At 43.3% G+C, this 16,953-nt stretch overlaps 1 protein-coding gene across 2 annotated transcripts in view; it reads left to right on the forward strand.

Annotated features, from left to right (window-relative positions):
- Positions 1-5,217: 5,217 nt before the first annotated feature.
- Positions 5,218-16,953, forward strand: part of LOC117230970 (neprilysin-1) — a 78,985-nt gene continuing 67,249 nt past the window's right edge. For both annotated transcript variants that reach the window (XM_033488958.1, XM_033488959.1), the window contains exons 1-3: positions 5,218-5,458; positions 9,243-9,680; positions 10,381-10,581. In XM_033488958.1, the coding sequence (XP_033344849.1) occupies positions 9,678-9,680; positions 10,381-10,581 (204 nt within the window). In that variant the 5' untranslated portion in view covers positions 5,218-5,458; positions 9,243-9,677. The remainder of the gene's footprint in view (positions 5,459-9,242; positions 9,681-10,380; positions 10,582-16,953) is intronic.

The following is a 16,953-nucleotide window of genomic DNA, read 5'->3' on the forward strand; positions in this document are numbered from 1 at the left end:
TGTATCTTGACTCTTGAATGATATACACGAGAATTTTCGCGGATTTTAAACAGTGATAGCCCGACAGGCTTTGTGAAGTACTCTGAATTGGACAACGCATAACAGGAACAGAAAGCCAGCAAGAAGAACCCTAAATCTCTTAAACGATGGAATAAATGTTCAATGGTTTCCTAAAGTTATCGGTCTTAGGAAAATCAGAATTTCTTGTATGGTATCGATATAAAAGTACAAAGACGTAAAAATGTAATGGCATAAAAGCGCAAGTAAAGGGGAGAAATCTTGACTCGGTGTTTGGGGTACAGTATGCAATAAAATCGCGTACGACTTTTAATTTCTAATGGAATGGTACTTGGCTTTCCTGATCCGGGTACAGCGCTGAATATAAGCAGGTTGTCCGGGAAAGGTGGGGAAATTTGCATCGTAGAGGGAATAATATAGAAACAGGCGGGAAAATCTGAAAGCAGCGACGTGTCCTGTAACGAAATTAAAACTTCCATACGTCGCGCTCCGTTCGTAACGCGCTTAATGCATTTTATTGAACCAATGCGAAAATACAAAGAGAAAATACAAAGCGACCGGCCGTCGAAAAACGGATCAGCCGTGCACAAAGCTGCATCAAGAACGGAATATCACGAGCCATTTATCGGCCGTGCTTTTGTCTCATTCCGACAATGATTCTTCGCGGCAAAAAGAACAAGCTATCTCGCGTTCTCCTTTTAATCGAGCTTCGTTCACCAATGAATGGCGAACAGGGTAAAATAGCAAGAACCGTGAAATAATGACACGGCGATTTCTCGTTTCGGCTTGTCTACCAGAAAATCACCGTTCGACCGAGCGTTCCTTCTGTTTTCGCCAAAATCAATTTCCCCTTCTCTCTAAACAGCTATCCAATCGATAACGCGACGAACGTTTCCACTAATAACGTCGAAAAAAAAAAAAAAAGAAAAATAGAACGACCAAAGGAGAACGACGACGACGACGACTATAAAACGTGGCCGAATTTGGTTCCAGATGGAATATTTTAATGGATTGTTTCGGCTGGTTGACGCCAAGACGATAGCGATAACATCGACCATTTTTTCCCTTCTCTTTCTCACCTTCTTTTTTTTGCTTTTTTCAAATCGATAGTTAAACACGACTCAGTCTTGACCTAAAAATAATTTTCAGTTAACTCGCCGTGCTCCAATTAACGGTAGAAACGACAAAGTTCTGACGACGTGGAACCATTGTTTAGAAGTCTAGATCCGAATGTTTCTAGCGACGCGGACAGGTCCGCTGGTTAATGCGGCTTTTTTTCTTCCTCGCGTTACGCCGCGTCACGTCGGTTGCTTTTTATTTCTTTTCTTTTTTTTTTTTTTTTTTGTAAGTAACGAGTAAAATGGCTCGCGCGTTCCCAGTCACAAGGCTTGACAGATTGCCATCGATCCGCGTAATTAACTGCTCCGAGAACGGATCGTGAGCACTGCCAATTTGCATAATTGGGTCGGCATTGTTAAAACGTTATTTACGCGGCTTCATAAATTCAAGCGAGCCCTTCCGCGATTAATGCTCCGGTCGTACGAGTCTGCTCGCCTAGACGCGGAGAAATATTCGAAAACTTCAAGCTCCTGAATTAATAAAGACTTTACATCATTCCGGTGATATAAGTCGAAACGTCATAATGTAACGATGCTTCAACGTCACGAAATTACAATACCACGGTACAAGCGATATCAAGATTATAACAATGTTCTGGCTATAGAAGGTGGCAGTATTTTTTCCTCGGTAGACGGCTGTTAATGTACGGCCATACGTATTTGGCTACTTTTAAATTATTGCACAGTTATAACATATATCTTAAACGAGGCCCTCTTTAACCTAATTTTGCCTTCTGATCTTATTTCACGCAAAATGTGTGATACAGTTGGAAGATACCGATAAAGGTAACAGGTAGCTATTATTAGTTTGTATTAATAAAACGACAGTAATTGAAAATTGATGAAAATTGATGCCAGTCTAAGTGACTTTAAACGCGAGTCTGTTCGATCTTGAGATCTCAGGACGATTAAATTACACGTTTCTAGTTATATTTTGAAAGCTATTTATCACAGATAAACGTGGAACTCTCGTGCGACCAGGATCTCGTTAATAGATAAGTATCTGCAACACGTGTGTACATATTAAGAGTAGACAAATTGATCCCAGTTACAGCGAGAAGTGTACAAAGAATGAACAACGGAGGAACGTTGGTGAATCAACGATCAAATTGCGCTAGATATTTTGTGTTCGTAGGTGAATGTGTTAAACATTTGTGTTTAACACATACAGCGTAACACGCTTATGTTCACAGAGATTATATGTATATATAATGATCAAATCACTTTACAGTTCGACCTATACCGATAGGGTTCAAGGCTGAAACGTCAGTTACAGAAGCATATCGAGAGCAATTTCGTAACAACAATTATTCGCGATGGAATATTCGAAATAACGATGTACTCGTTTCTCGAGCTGTTGCTTCCGTATAAATGGAAGCATTTACCACGGTTTCGAGCGTGTCATTCGTTTCGCCGCATAAACTCAGGGATACGCGACTGCCACTCGTCCGGCAGGATCAGGATAATAAACTGCTGCAGAGAGGAGTACGGCGCAAATTGACACGCGAAATATAAGATTTCGTTGGTGTTTCATTAACTCGACCTACATACACACGCACGCTGTTGGCCGTGCGTGTGCGTACTCTCGGCAGAAAAATGTATATCGCTGGTAAATTGACCGGCGGTTCGTTGCTTTTCATTTCGTTTTGTCTGGTTTTCAGAACAGAAGTTACTTTCGTCTCGTATATCGTCGTTTTATCGTTGCAACAGTGATCGACCCGGCAATCGTCGAAAGTCAAAACGTCGATACGATGGATGAAAGATCGAGGGGATTTTCAAAGTTCGCCAGCGTCCGTCGAGTGAAACCAGAAAGATGAATATGGCGACAACACGAGGAATCGGATCCGCGCACGGTCGCGTTCCGCGCATGCATCTTGTGCTTTCCTACCAATTCTACCTTCGCCACTGATATCGATGCCCTCTATTTTCGCTTCTCTTCGCGCTCACCGATATCAGTGCCCTCTTGTTCACTCTCCTTCGCGCCACTGATAACTGCTACATATATATAGCATATCAGCCCGCAGCATTTGCTATTTTATCACTAACGGTGGTACAGATACGAGTGATAGGTTTTATGCCGTGAGCCATTGTACGTTGTACAGTGTTTGTTTATAGTTTATAGCGTTTCACGGAAGCGATCGCCAAAAAAATGGATCTTTGAGAATTGATCGATAGTAGAAGGAAGAGCTATCATTCAAGAGGTGTGCATTTTTTTTATTTTATCAACTATGTTTCATTTTCAAATATGCGCGATATGAAACTCGACCGGAATTGAAGTTACACTTGTCCAATATAGCGTACCATTTCAGATTCAGAGAGTATATCGGAGAAAGCTTTGCGTTGCCATTCTGACAAAGAAACAAATAACCCGAGAGCTGCTGGGTTTTTTCATAAATTGTCCGGAGCCTTGGAAATTCTGACCGGCTCGAGATATTTTCAATATGCTCAGTTTTCTATTACATTGCTTGTTTAAGTTATTGGTGACATATTTTGTTTGCAAAAAATTCAGTCGCGTTGGACAAAATTGGTTGGAGGCAGGTTGAGTACTAAACGATTTTGGAAAAAGATTGGAAAGTCATTTGGAGGCAAGAGAAAAAGAGGGAGAGAGAGAGAGAGCTAATTCTACAAACAACGACACATTATTTGTGGACATTCTTTTTTATTCTACTTTCTTTTAAGCTTATTCTGTCTGTATAAAACGTCACTGCATTGATCACTGTTTCATTGATGCTGGCTTTAATGCTGAAGTTGAGAAAAGCGGGCAACGAGCAATTACAGCAGCTCGTAGTAGTTTAAAACGACGTAAGCTCGCGGCAAGCCTATGAAACAGCGAAAGGCAACAGAAAATGGTAACAGACAATATTTACTTTTTTATTTCGTTGCTTACTTTCTTTTTATTGATACGCAGATAAAAGTACGACTTCTGGGGAGGACTTGGACTCGGAAGAACTTGAACGATCCGTACCGACTAATTTGAGACAAACGCAAGAAAGAAAAAGAAAGTATCGAGCAAAGTAAAACGTATAATCTACGAGGCAAATTTTACGAGTAATAAAATTTGCAAATACTTGTACAAACTTTTTCTGAACATGCTTTATAATTCATTAAAAAATTAGGCAACGAAAAAATCAAAAAGAATTCATCGACGCACAACGTGTCCTAGAATTTTTTCACAATTTCTATATTCCATGAAACAGGCAAAATAGGGAAAATCCGAATTTTCCCTGTAAACCAGCCTTTCGGTTAAGGGTCGAAGACAAGTTGACAAGATCATTTCTTTTGCTAAACTATCGAATGGTGCGTAGTTTGACAGAAATCGCTTCAAGGACACTTTAGACTCCCCTTATATCCTGCTATATCCAACGACAGCGAACGCGATCAATTGGCGATCGAAGCTCGTCTAGCTTCTAATCGATCTCGACTGTCGGTGAGATTAAGCGGATAAACGTGCGGCAACAACGATTCCCGGTTGGCAAAAAGCAACGAGTAATTTCCCCGTGGCAGCGTATTCGTAGCGGGTGTGTATTCGGTGAAAAAAAAGCCATTATTTAGAGCCGCGTTACCGGGCTGACAAAGTTTCCACGGCGAACAAAAGGAACGCACTCGGAGCTTTCGTAGTGGCTCGTAGACCACGCTCGCAACGTTTGAATATCGAGGGCTTGCGCGTTGCGACCGGGCTTTGATAGCGGATATTGGAGAGAAGGAGAAGGTGGACGAAGCCAGAAGCAAGACGGGAAGAGGCAAGAAAAGACAGAGAAGGTAATATTTGTATAAGAGACGGGAGGAGACAAAGGGCAAGGGAATAAACAGCGAGATAGAGAAAATGGGGCGAGAAAGACGTTCGTTGCGAGAGAACGAAGCAAGTGAATTGAAGAAAGGAAAGAAGGAAACGCGAATGGGATTTCGAAAGGCAGATGGAAGAAAGAAAACGATAAAATTGAAGAAGGACGCTAGACGAGAAAGAGAAGGGGCGAGAGGCAGATAGAGAGGGAGAAATAGAATGGGGAGGTGGTGGGCGAAGCGAGAGAGAGAGAGAGAGAAAGAGTGGGAGAGGAAGAGAGAGAGAGAGGCGGCACGGTGGTTGCAGGTTGAGTCTGGTCCGACAGTCCGCGTGTTACCCCCAGCCGTAAAGCAGGGCCGCGTTTTCTCGACTTCCGGTTATCCCGTACCCGCCACAACTAGACGCAGAAATACGCGAACCGCGCTTCGGTCATTCGTTCCCGCGAACGTCCAGTGAACCGGAAGTGGCATTCGAACCAGTGAAATCGCCAGGAAATAATCTTCGTCGAAGCTTCGTCGTCACGTTGCTGGATTTTATACAGGTAAGACGATCGATTGTTTTCATTTTTTCTTTCCCCTTTCTCCGTTTTAAAGAGGATAGTATGGAAATGATACACGGCGAGAGTGAAAATTGATGGTCGGTTTCGTTGATCTTCTCCGTGGTTGTTAACCAGCAAACTCGGATCTTCGAAATTGCAATAAATAAACAAGCAAGTTCGTTGCTTGATAAACGTTTAGATTCTCCTCGAGATAGAAATTTACAATTGGAAAATTCAGATGCCGGATTAATCGTTGTTGCTGAGAGTTGGCTGATACGTTCGTTTCTTCTTTTTCTTATATAGCGTCGTATAAATAACGTTCTAAATAGTAAGCGTAGCGCGTTAGGTTGGGAAAAAATTGTTACACGAACCAGCAAGCTCGCACCAGTTTGTACCCACTAACGACCTTGTTAATGAGCTGAGCCTCGGCGACTTTATGTAATTGTTTACATGTAACGTTTGATGTCGCGAAAATAGCACCGTATGACGTTCGTAGTCGCATAGTGTATCAAACTTGCCACAGTTTGACGACGCGTCCTACGCGAAACAGAGAAATACGTTACCCTTGAAACGACCACATGTTCCGATACGATACCTTGCTCGATGTATTGTACTCCGCAGATATTGATTAAGCTTTACACAATTGCTGTAGCTTCTCTACGTATACGTTTCTTCGAAGAAGCGATCGGTGTCGATCGAAATCTTAGCGAAATTCGCGAACATGGATCGGTCAGGGATTCGACCTTGGGATTTATTTGCACGTAAGGTAGAGCACGTTCGATACGAAAATGCTAGAGCCTAAAAATACTGGAAACTTTGCATCGGTTCGATTAACCGGAGGACGTGGGTGCGCCGAAACTTTTTCAATCCGAAATGGGTCCCGCCGATCGGTGCGTTCTCGTTGAAACTGCGTAGAAGCGAATCCGCTTCCGTTGGAAAAGTTTTCTGGCTGGCCGCGCAAAAGTTGGTCGAGATCAACGTTTCGAAAGACGCGATATTCGAAGCGTAGTCGATCCTCGTAACTCGATGGCGAACTTTAAGAAGACAGAGCCGCCGTTCTCTATGCTCGCGTGAAATACGAAAAGAGAAACAGCGACACGAAGCGGAAGTGCGCTTGCCATTCTTTTCTGGATTTACGTTTCACGCCCGATTCGGCTCGGCCGGTTCGTTTACATTTTTCTTTTCGCCGCGGTTCCGAGGCCTCGATCACGTACTCCATTGACTGGAAAATGTGATCTCGCATCGGCCCTGAATATTTTTATCCCGATGCAAAAAATAATCGGTGAATATATCAGCTCGGTGGCTGTCGTTCCTATGAATAAACTATGCCGACGCGTCTGCTGTCATTTTCATAAATCCTGACGGCCGATCGGCCATCCCTTATCGCGCCGCGCGATATTAGCGTAAGCCCCGCTCCAAATTATCCGATACACGTTGATGTGGCTGGCAAATCTCCGTCAACTGCTGATCGACCTACTCTTGAAATCATCTCGATGATACGTATGCATGAAACCTTTAACGCAAACTACCTTTCACCCGTTTTCCCCCTGATAGATACGATCTATCGAATGTTTCGTATTAAAGTTGCGAACAATCGAGCAAAGCAAACGTACACAGCCTGTCCCCGCGTAAGACCGATTCGTCTCTGGTGAGTTGCAGCGTGTTGGTTAGCGAATGGGGTCGGTTTTACGTCGGGCAGCTTATACTTTTCTTATCAGACGACTGCAACTTTCAGTCAACGACAAAACCTTATTTCTTATTCGCGGAACGAGAGACAGCTCCGCGATGTTGAGAAAATTTCAGCGCTCGTGCGGGATATACTATACGCAAAGTCTCTGGTTTATCGAGTTATCCGGCAGATTTCTTATTGGCCCAGCTTAAAAGTTTCGTATTGTTTGTAATTTAAACGGTAGGAAGAAAAATCTGCCAAAGTTTCCCAGCATATTTGTCTTCTTACCTCCGCCACGTGGCCCGACCAATGGAATTATTTAGGAAGCTGGAAAGGTTGTTGGACAGGACAACGTCGATGGAAAGGTTGGCTGTCGAGCAGCTGGTCTCTTCATTGGCCGTGTTTCGACTGGAATGTAAATTTCAAAGTTGAGAAGTTAACAACGAAGGAAACGTAATGAATTGTTAAGGCAATCACGCTACTTGTAAATAAATGAGATAGGCAGGGCGGCCTAGTCGTGACCAAAGCGTACATGCAAGTGGACGTTTTAAGATTGTCGTAGCTTATCACGCGGATCTTGATGTTTAACTCGTTCGTTTTATTCCCTCTTTTTTTCCTTCTTTTTTTTCGAGAATGCTCTCGATTCGCGTTCGGTCGATGAAGCGGTGCGTTTCGCTGCGACAAAGAAATGCGCATAAATTAGAAATCCCACGGTGCAAACAACTTGGAAGTAATCCAGATTAAACGGAGGATTCTATAAAGGCGATTTAGTAGACTCCTAAGATCGCTTCTTACGATAGGAGAATGACTTAATTCGTGCGTAACCTTGGCTTTTATAAATCTTGTTTTATCTACATCTACGTTCGAGCAGAGGACTTATTCTGAAATTTTTTGTCCCATTTAAAATGAGTCACAGTGTTACGCACCGCTAAACACGAACATAATTCCCTTCTAATGAAATATAATCGGGAGTCGTTTAGATACGATCGTACTTTGATGTGAAAATAAATCGCACGTGGCTTGTTACCAGTGCAACAACGTTGCATTTATGAAGTCAGCTTTGCGTAAGAATTTCCATCGTAAAGAGAAGCATGGAAAAATCTGGATAATTCTGCTCTTGCGACACGCTCCAGGGCAAACGATTCCGTGTCACGCACTCTGCTCCATCGAATTCTTAGCCGAACGATCTTATCTTCGAGATCAACCGAGCGATTAATCGAGCCTAGTACAATATCTTGAAGAAACGAACCGAATGATCAATGTGACAGAAATTTCAGTTCAGAGAGACCTACGTTTCGTCACGAAGGTGCGCGCACGTCAACTTGACGTCCGAGACAATTAATTGTTCACTAGCTCGATTATAGTAATCTGTTCGTGTCCATTGTGCTTGACGTTTTGACATTGAAGGATTGAATTCCATCTATCCATGTGCTAATTAGTACGTAATAATTCGCGCAAGTTGAGACGATTCTTCTTCGTCAAGACAGGATAAGGATAAGATTACACGTATTAAACGATAGCGTTAATGCAAGATAAAGTTAGAGAGTGTTACATAGACAAAAGATCGCGTTATCTAGATCAGCCCGACAATTGCAATGCCAGGGAAACAACCAAAGGTGTGCAAGATACCCGAGAGCACATTTGGCAAAGCCATTCTTATCGGCGGTTCCTTTTTAACTCTGTACTTTAGTTGGTCGCGGTTACTGGTCTGAATCTAATCTTTACACGGTGTTCGAAAGAGGATCAAACCGACCATTAAATAGACAAAAGTTCTCTATCGTTCCAACGTTATTCGCTATCCACCCAAATATCAAATTTATTTTTCAAAGATTATTCCAAATACCAATAATTAACAAGTCTATGCAGTTGTTGTAATTCGCTACTGTAGATCGTGAGATTGCAGGAAAATTTCATAGACCATCTTTGCATAGTTACACATTTGTTCATCTTACTTATATATTATCTATATTTGTACTAATTCTTTTCTAAATTTCCCATAAATACATCGACATCCGCAGCCTATTCGTTACTGAATATATTACATAACATACTATAAGAATACCATACAATATATTAATAGTTACACAGATAAAAGATTCCATTTTCTTATTTCGACAGATTAACGAGAAACGAAGAAATATGCAGAGGTGGGAGAGAGACTCGTGGGTGCTGATCGACTGATCTACTCGGCCAGTATCGGTGACGGGGTGGGTACTGAGCAAGTTTGGTGATCGCGAACGAAGTGTCGTTCGAGATTGGCGGCCTTTAGAGAGCTAGGGAGTTCCACGGGACCCGGCAAATGTGGCTCTGTGCACGGTGAGCCGGGGTTACGGGGGCCGCGGGGCCCGTGGCGGTGGGAGCAGATCCCGTGGCGAGGCAAGCGTGAGGCTACCCCTGAGTCCTCGCACTTTGTGCGCCCCTGGGGCCGGAGGTGGCGCACATGTGCACGCACAGGGCACCGGACCCGGCGCGACTACGGCCGCGCCGACCGGTCCCCCTGGGACCGGAAATAATCCTGGCACGGAAGAGGGATCCGGCCTTCCAGACGAGCCAATGGTAATTATTTTTCCTCGCGACTTTTCGTACGATCTTTTGTTCAACTTTACCAATAGAAAGGTTGAGAAACGTGAACGTGGTCTCTTTAAATTTAACTTGAAATTTATCGTCATTTACGCTGTGTTTCCTTACGAGCGAATTTTTTGAAGATAATCGCGTGGTTCTTGAAGATTGGACATTGATCGTAGCACGTAGATACGCAAAGAAATGGAGAAAATTGACGAAAAATGGAGTTGACCAGTTTGGTTTGCGAGTAGCTGGTGATATACTCGGTTTACGAGCAGTTGAAATTAGCAGGATCTATAACATGGAAGTTAAATGACGACATTCTGCTGTGTTTGATCCTCCTTTTTCACTCAGTCACTTATCCGTCGTCTCACGGTAATCCAGTATGGTGTTGACATTCCATTTCCCCGACATTTCTTTTCCATTCCTTCTCTGTTTTCCTTTTAAACGATTGCTGTCCTAATAAAAGAATTCAGCAGAGAAGCTCTCACCCATCTTTTGTTAACGCAATTTCACGTACTCCAACGTCTCTTCTCCAGTGTCTTTCGTTCTCTAACTTTTATATTACGTCTTCTACTCCCTCTTGCCTCGTATCGAACTCTATTTAATCCAAAGCGCAATTTTGTCCGCAACGAGCAAGAAACTCCGCAACTACAACTTTCTTGTTAATCGAAGCAACGTGTTGGTTGTTCAGGTACATGTCGAGAGAGCCGCGCAACAGGGTACTTGGATATGCTGCGTGCCGTGTTACTGGCTTCGTCGAAGTAAGGCCGTGCACAAGGCGTTGCTCACGTTCGCGATGCTGCTTGTCACCAGTTTGCTCGTCACCAGTCCTGTCCTCTTCCTCATCACCACGCTGCCGGAGGGAGAGCAGCCGCGTGAATGCGTACCGGTGGTGAGTGACAGCCATCTTTTCAAATCCGCACCATTGTTTTTACCATTCCGCGCGAGACCTCTCCGCTATTCAATGGAATATCGCGGTGCTTTCTGCATCGTTGTTCCCTTGCTAGCGAATTAAGAGCAACTCGAGGTAGCACGACGAGCTTCATGTTTTTCCACGCGGTTCAATGCGATGAAGAGGCATAAATCGGCGTTTAAATGTCTGTCAAGGAGATATAAAGCGCGCCATACAAGATAGTAAGTGGAAATCTCGAGACGTTGCCGAGAGAATTTCATCGACGTGTCGCGTTTTCCCGAAAAATGAAATCACGGGGGAGACCGATCCACGTTCCGAACGATATTTCCACGAGATCCAACGTGACGTCGGCTGGTATCCTCGTAAAACGAAGGTTGCACCATAAAGCGACGTATGTACTCGATGCTTCTCGGTCTTGTCTCGTGTTCTATAGGCTGCTTCGATCGCTGGTATATCGATACCTTTATCACCGGTCTTTTGCATGATGCATCGGTTCGCTTATTTTATCGAACGATCGCTATCCGAATTTTCATCCAGTCTCTAATTTTACCATCTTTCGTGGAAACTTTTTACCTTGGAATTCGCCGCTGTCGTCTCGCGACCGATAAACTTACAGGAGCGAGCAATTCGAGTATCGATCGTAACGAAACGAAGGGATTTATAAAAAGCGAAGTCGATCAGTTTGGCTTCTGAGAGGCTCAATTTTTCACGTGAAAACGATCCACGTAACTAACCGAACGTCATAGAGTTATCCAATAGGTTGTTGAAAGATTGTGACGTTCGATTATACGCGAACCGCGTATCCATGCATGTACATTGGCTCGCGATGATTTATCACTTCGATGAAGTAAAGATATTTCCGCGTTTAACTGCAACACACGAATTTCGACGTACGTTGTAAATTTGTCTTTGCTGCTGTCTAGGCTCAATGAAGGAGGACGATTTGTAAGCTGTTTGCTAGTTAGCGTGGTGTAACAGGTTTTGTCCGTGCGAGCCAGACCGTGAGAGTTTATGTCCTCACCGGCAGTGTTTCCCTGAAGCGTTATATCACGCGCTTTCATGTCGCCAAAGCTGGAGACGTCACGAGCAAAACACGAGCGGTTATCCACGGAAATTTCGCCCATATATCTCGGCGATCAGTTGTCGTGAAGGGTTTCGCGAACTCGTGCCACGCCAAGGAATGAGAAAAATGTCGCACTCCGTCTTTTAGCTGATTCCTCGCGTTTTTCTCCTCTCCATTCGCTTCCGATATAAGAGACGTTCTCCAGATGTAAACGAGATCGAATATTTTCTAGACGTGTTTTATTGAGACGCGCTGGTGTCTCTCAGTCTTTCTTCAACTCGGAATAGCGTTGCTCGATGTGTCTTAAAATTGCTCATCCTCGTGTAACAGGCAAATAATTGCAACAACAACATACCGTTTCGCTTATCGACTGTGTAAAGAATAAATAGTTTCACCTATCAGGTATCAGGCATCAGGCAGAAAGTGTCCTATTTTGAATGTACGGTAGAACTTCGATTGTCAGAGAGGTAATATGGATCGGGCCTAAGAAAATACTCGGAAAAGTCCATTAGCGTTCGTAGAAAACGTTTTGATCGTATAATGTCGTACATGTATTTAGGTTCAGTTAATTATTTAATCGAAGGAAAGTTTGATCAAACGCTTTCACGATACCTGGCCGTGTTTAGCTAGCTTTCGTTGTTGAAATTTCGCAGAAGATAAAATTATGGCAAAGTTCAAAGCACCTCGGCTAATACCTAAGTTTTGGTTAAATTGTTCCGTGTACATGTTACGCGCATTGTGTGCATTTTTTGTATATTTAAAATTTTACAATTCCGCGGTATATTTGTCAAAGATAATTCATAGAAAATGTTACTGTAGAATATATAAAATAATATCCGTGTATGCAATAACCGCGTCGATCATTCAGGAAATATTTTGAAACGTACGCCCCTTGGGGATCACAACGCACAAATCGAAATCTGCAACATCGAATGTTCGTTCTTTCGCGTCTTTGCGACGAAGTACCTCGAATCTGAATGCGATGCCTTGGAATGCGAACCGTCGCTATCAACAGGATAGAACGCGATTATACACGGAGCATGTAATCTCAATTGGATTTGACACGGTCGTTGCCGGAAACCTTCAACAGAGCTAAATGCGTAGCACCCCTTGTTGTTCTCGAATGAGTAATGGCCGTATAATTGGTATCAGTTCGCAGTTATCCTTATGCGGCTTCTCAATTAACATTAAGCAAGCTATAATTCAGTTAAAGGTCCTTGGATACGGCGATCGTAATTCAATATGCACTTGGACAAGCTGTTTATACGTTGATCGCCATCGAGCAGATTCATCGCGTTTCTTCTTCCCTAAACGATCTATAGAGATGAGTCGGATATTTCAACTCGCAGCAGAGCATTTGAAATACTTTCGCAGGGAAATATGAACGAGAAGATTTTAATAGAAGGAAGCTGTTTACAAGTTTCAACTGATTGTTAGCAGAGCTGGGTTATTGAGATTACGCTGCTTTTACGGACAACATTAATTTTGCTCGCGGATTCGTTGCCTCCAGGAGTTGCTACTTCGATGCCAGTTAATGTACGTTCGCGGACAGCGAGCGAAAAAATATTTGCCAGCTTAGACGCTCGGCCGCGAAACGAGCTGTTTGCAAATTCGAAAGGGGGTTAAAGGCCGGGGTGTAATCGTTAACGTGCGATCGATCGATCGTCTCGCGGAGAGGCGAGAATAAACTGTGGAATATAAAAATAGATTCCCTCGAACGACCGTCTGTTCGACAAGAATTTATTAATTCTATCGGCGAGATATTACCGCGGGGCGAAGGGGCGTTGTAACTTTAAAGTTACTCGAACGACGTGTTTCGCCGTTTGAGAAATTCCAAATATAAAAAAAGAAAAAAAGGAATTATAAACGAGTGATGTACGCGATGACTGAAAAGGAAAGGAGAGTAGTTAATCATCAACAGCCGCTCGAAATTTCCAGGATAACGTTATCAATTATGGTTTCATTGTCACCGACAGAAATGACTGTTACGCGTTAGTCTGTCATCAACGTGCATTTACGAGATGCCCGACAAACTTCTATTAATCGATACCAATATCCATATTCCGAGTTATACACACATATATCGGAAACCTATCGCATTTCGAACTCTGTTCAACGGATTTGATACATCGATCAGCCGCAAAGTCAAGCCCCGTAATTGCTTCCATCTCATTCGGAGTTTGTCTCTCTTTTGTCAAATTCCTGTCGTTCCACTTTCGTCGAAAAGTTGGAAAAACCAGCAAAGTATTTCGCGCTTACTTTCACCCGAAAGCGAATTTCCACCGACTCTTCCTTTCAAAATAGACGAGCAAGAAACGAATTTATACGCAGTCGTCGTGCAGGCTAGTTTATTGCGAATAGTACGAAACTCGACGTGGCGCGCGCAATACATACGTTTCGATTAAACAGTGGTTCAATTTGCCTGGCCAGCTGTATAAAAATCCCTTCGCCCGTTACAGACGCTTTTACGGGGGAATTATCAGAACCGAGGCCGCCTTTCGCTGACGCCCTATTTTATTTAAAGCGCGGTCGATGCTCGGCGGACGCGTTCGTTCGAATCGTTCTCCGGCACCAGATCTTATTAAATATCGTATATCGTAATCGTCTCGGTTGTATGATAATCGTCAAATTTTCTTTGGCACGTTAAACGCCGTTTCCGGAGGATTAAACGGAGAAGAAAAGCCTGCAGGTAATCCACGATCAATTAAACGGTTCTTTTTCGCCGTGTCTTCGCTCGGTTTTAGCCTGTTAATAAGTTTGCAGCAATTACGTCTGCGGTGGTAGTTAGAGGGACTCGAAGCAGATTGCCGCTCGAATTTCCCGGACGTAGCCAGAGGATTGATTATATCGACGTAATATACCGCTGACGTTCCCCTAACTCAACACATTTGCCTTATATACAGCTATTTCACGCTAGGAATATCTCGCTTAAATATCTCTAGCTTAACTAACAATGTTTATCTTAATCTCATTGCGTATTCATTTTTGTCCGCCTTTTTAAACCTTGCTGGTTCGTATAAAAACGAAAAGCCAACAGCCCCGTTCTTTGTTATTACCAGACCACGGTTTATAAATAGCTCAATTTTCTTGTAGAATCAAATTGCAAGAAACGATGTCGAAGTATAATATCGAGAGAATCTTTGGAATTCGTAGCTGTAACTGTTAAACTAATTGAAAGGATTTTCAAGTGTTGGCACCTCACGCAAACGAAAATTTCAGACTTAATTAGATCAAACTGGTTTCAAATCGCGGTCAAATATGTGAATTATACGCCGTCCGAATATACAGGATATATATTGTGCAGTTTACTTTCGAAAACGTTTGCACGATCCTAGGTAACGAGGATTAGGTAAACGAGAATCGAGAACGTCGAGAAGATCGTAGTTGTCGTTGTGGTGGATATATGGAGAATTCTGTGGATGATTTATTCGACATCGAATATTCAGCGTCGCCGACAAATGATGGATTCGAGTCGTTGAATGCTTTTCCCGATGGAAGTTCGAGCCGGGTCGTTAGAGCAGCACGTGCTGCACCGCGACGAAGCCATACTACGAGCTAAGGTTTCGAGGCAAATGTCAACCCTACGCTGGATCAAGGTCTCGCCCTTCTTCCTGACCTTTATTTTTTCCCATCCGGACTCTTGAATCGACGAGGAAATCCCTCATCCTTTTGCTGCATCTTCTTTCACTCTTCCAAGTTTCCTTCGTCCGGTGCATTTGCAACTTTCCTCTTTTCATTCCTTTTCGAACTTCCAACTCGAAAGTTGCTACAGTCAGAAGTGTCTGATTAAAACAGGTACTCTACACTACCTGTTCTTTCACGGTATTTAGTCCACTGGATAATCCAGCGTATTTGCCATCCTCTCGAAACATTTCGGGTTATGCGTAATGCGCGTTACTCGAATTAAACGCGAATTAAAAATCACTAAATTGTGGAAAAATGTTGCTGATACTTCACGTATGGATATCACAGCAGATGAAAACGAGAAGTCTTCTGGTTCTAACAAGGTAGTTTAAATTCGACTGCTAAAAAAAGAAATAATCGGTAACGAGAGGAGGAAAAGTAAGAAATTTAAAAATAGTTGACGATGGATTATGACGAAACTCAAATATACCAAATGTCACGCGAACACATCCCTCGTGCCTCGTTGCTGTAACACAATATCACAACCACGAGAAATACGCGTTTAACGAGAACAGCGTATTCCTTGTCGCAGACGCATATCACACACACAACTTCAGAATTCACGTTGAGGATCGACGCGTGGCATCAAAGGCGGGCGAAAATTCCGTTTGCATTCCATAGCATCTGGAACGCTTTCTTACGTGTAACCGAGGTTCAACCACGAAACGTGCTCGTCGTAGCTACGATTTCGCTCCGTAAGCGGTGTGTGCGTGCGGGTTAGCTCGGGACGAGGTAAATGCACGGTGAAACGAGCTCAGCCATCTTCTCCAAGATGTGATTTAGATAGAGAGCGGTAGGCCGTGCCTGGAATATAAATTGAAAGCTTACGAGCGTAATTTCATTCTATTTATCCTGAATTCATTTTTCCCGCGTATCAAGAGACTCCTCGTATCGAAGAAACCATCGGTCCAGAGGATATTCCCCTTGCGATAGGGAACGCGATCTTTTTCGGCGGTTCCTTCCATTTCGCGTGCGTTGAAGAATCCGAAATTTTGCGGACGACTTGGCGAAGAATTTCGCAAGCTTCGCGTCTCTGAATCGAGAAATTTGACGAGTAAGTCGCTCGCGCCAGGCAAGCCGGATCGGATCGCCCAAGACGAATGTCTGATTAGTCTGCAGGAATTCCGATTAATCAGATTAATAAGAGATACATCGATATAGGAAATCAGAGGTAATCGTAGAGTAGACAAGCCGACGAGTTGTGGTGAAACGAGTCGTGATACTCGAAGGATTTATCGAGGGTCGAGATCGTACTTGCCCCATTTTGGCGGCTCGATAGCAGATAACTGCCTGATAACATGGCTTCTATGATGTTTACGAGGTTCGCGGCGGCTAAACTGGACGATGTAGATTAGGTTTCCTTGAAGGGTGAAATGTTTTGACGGCGATTTACATGTCGCTACGTCACCTCCAACAAGTTATTCCTCTTTCCGTACTGTACGAAAAGTACACGTTTTTTAACTAGCAAATAATATGAAAATAAAAAAAAATGAAGAAACTTGCACTTGTCAGATTTCCCTTCCCTCTGACCGATTCAATTTATATCGGATCTTGTCTATTAAGTTATCAAAGTATCGCAGCTAAGGGATTCGATTTCGAACGAT

The sequence above is a fragment of the Bombus vosnesenskii genome, unplaced genomic scaffold, assembly GCF_011952255.1.
Source record: "Bombus vosnesenskii isolate JDL3184/JDL3185 unplaced genomic scaffold, Bvos_JDL3184-5_v1.1 scf7180000013270, whole genome shotgun sequence".
Classification (NCBI taxonomy): Eukaryota; Metazoa; Arthropoda; class Insecta; order Hymenoptera; family Apidae; genus Bombus; species Bombus vosnesenskii.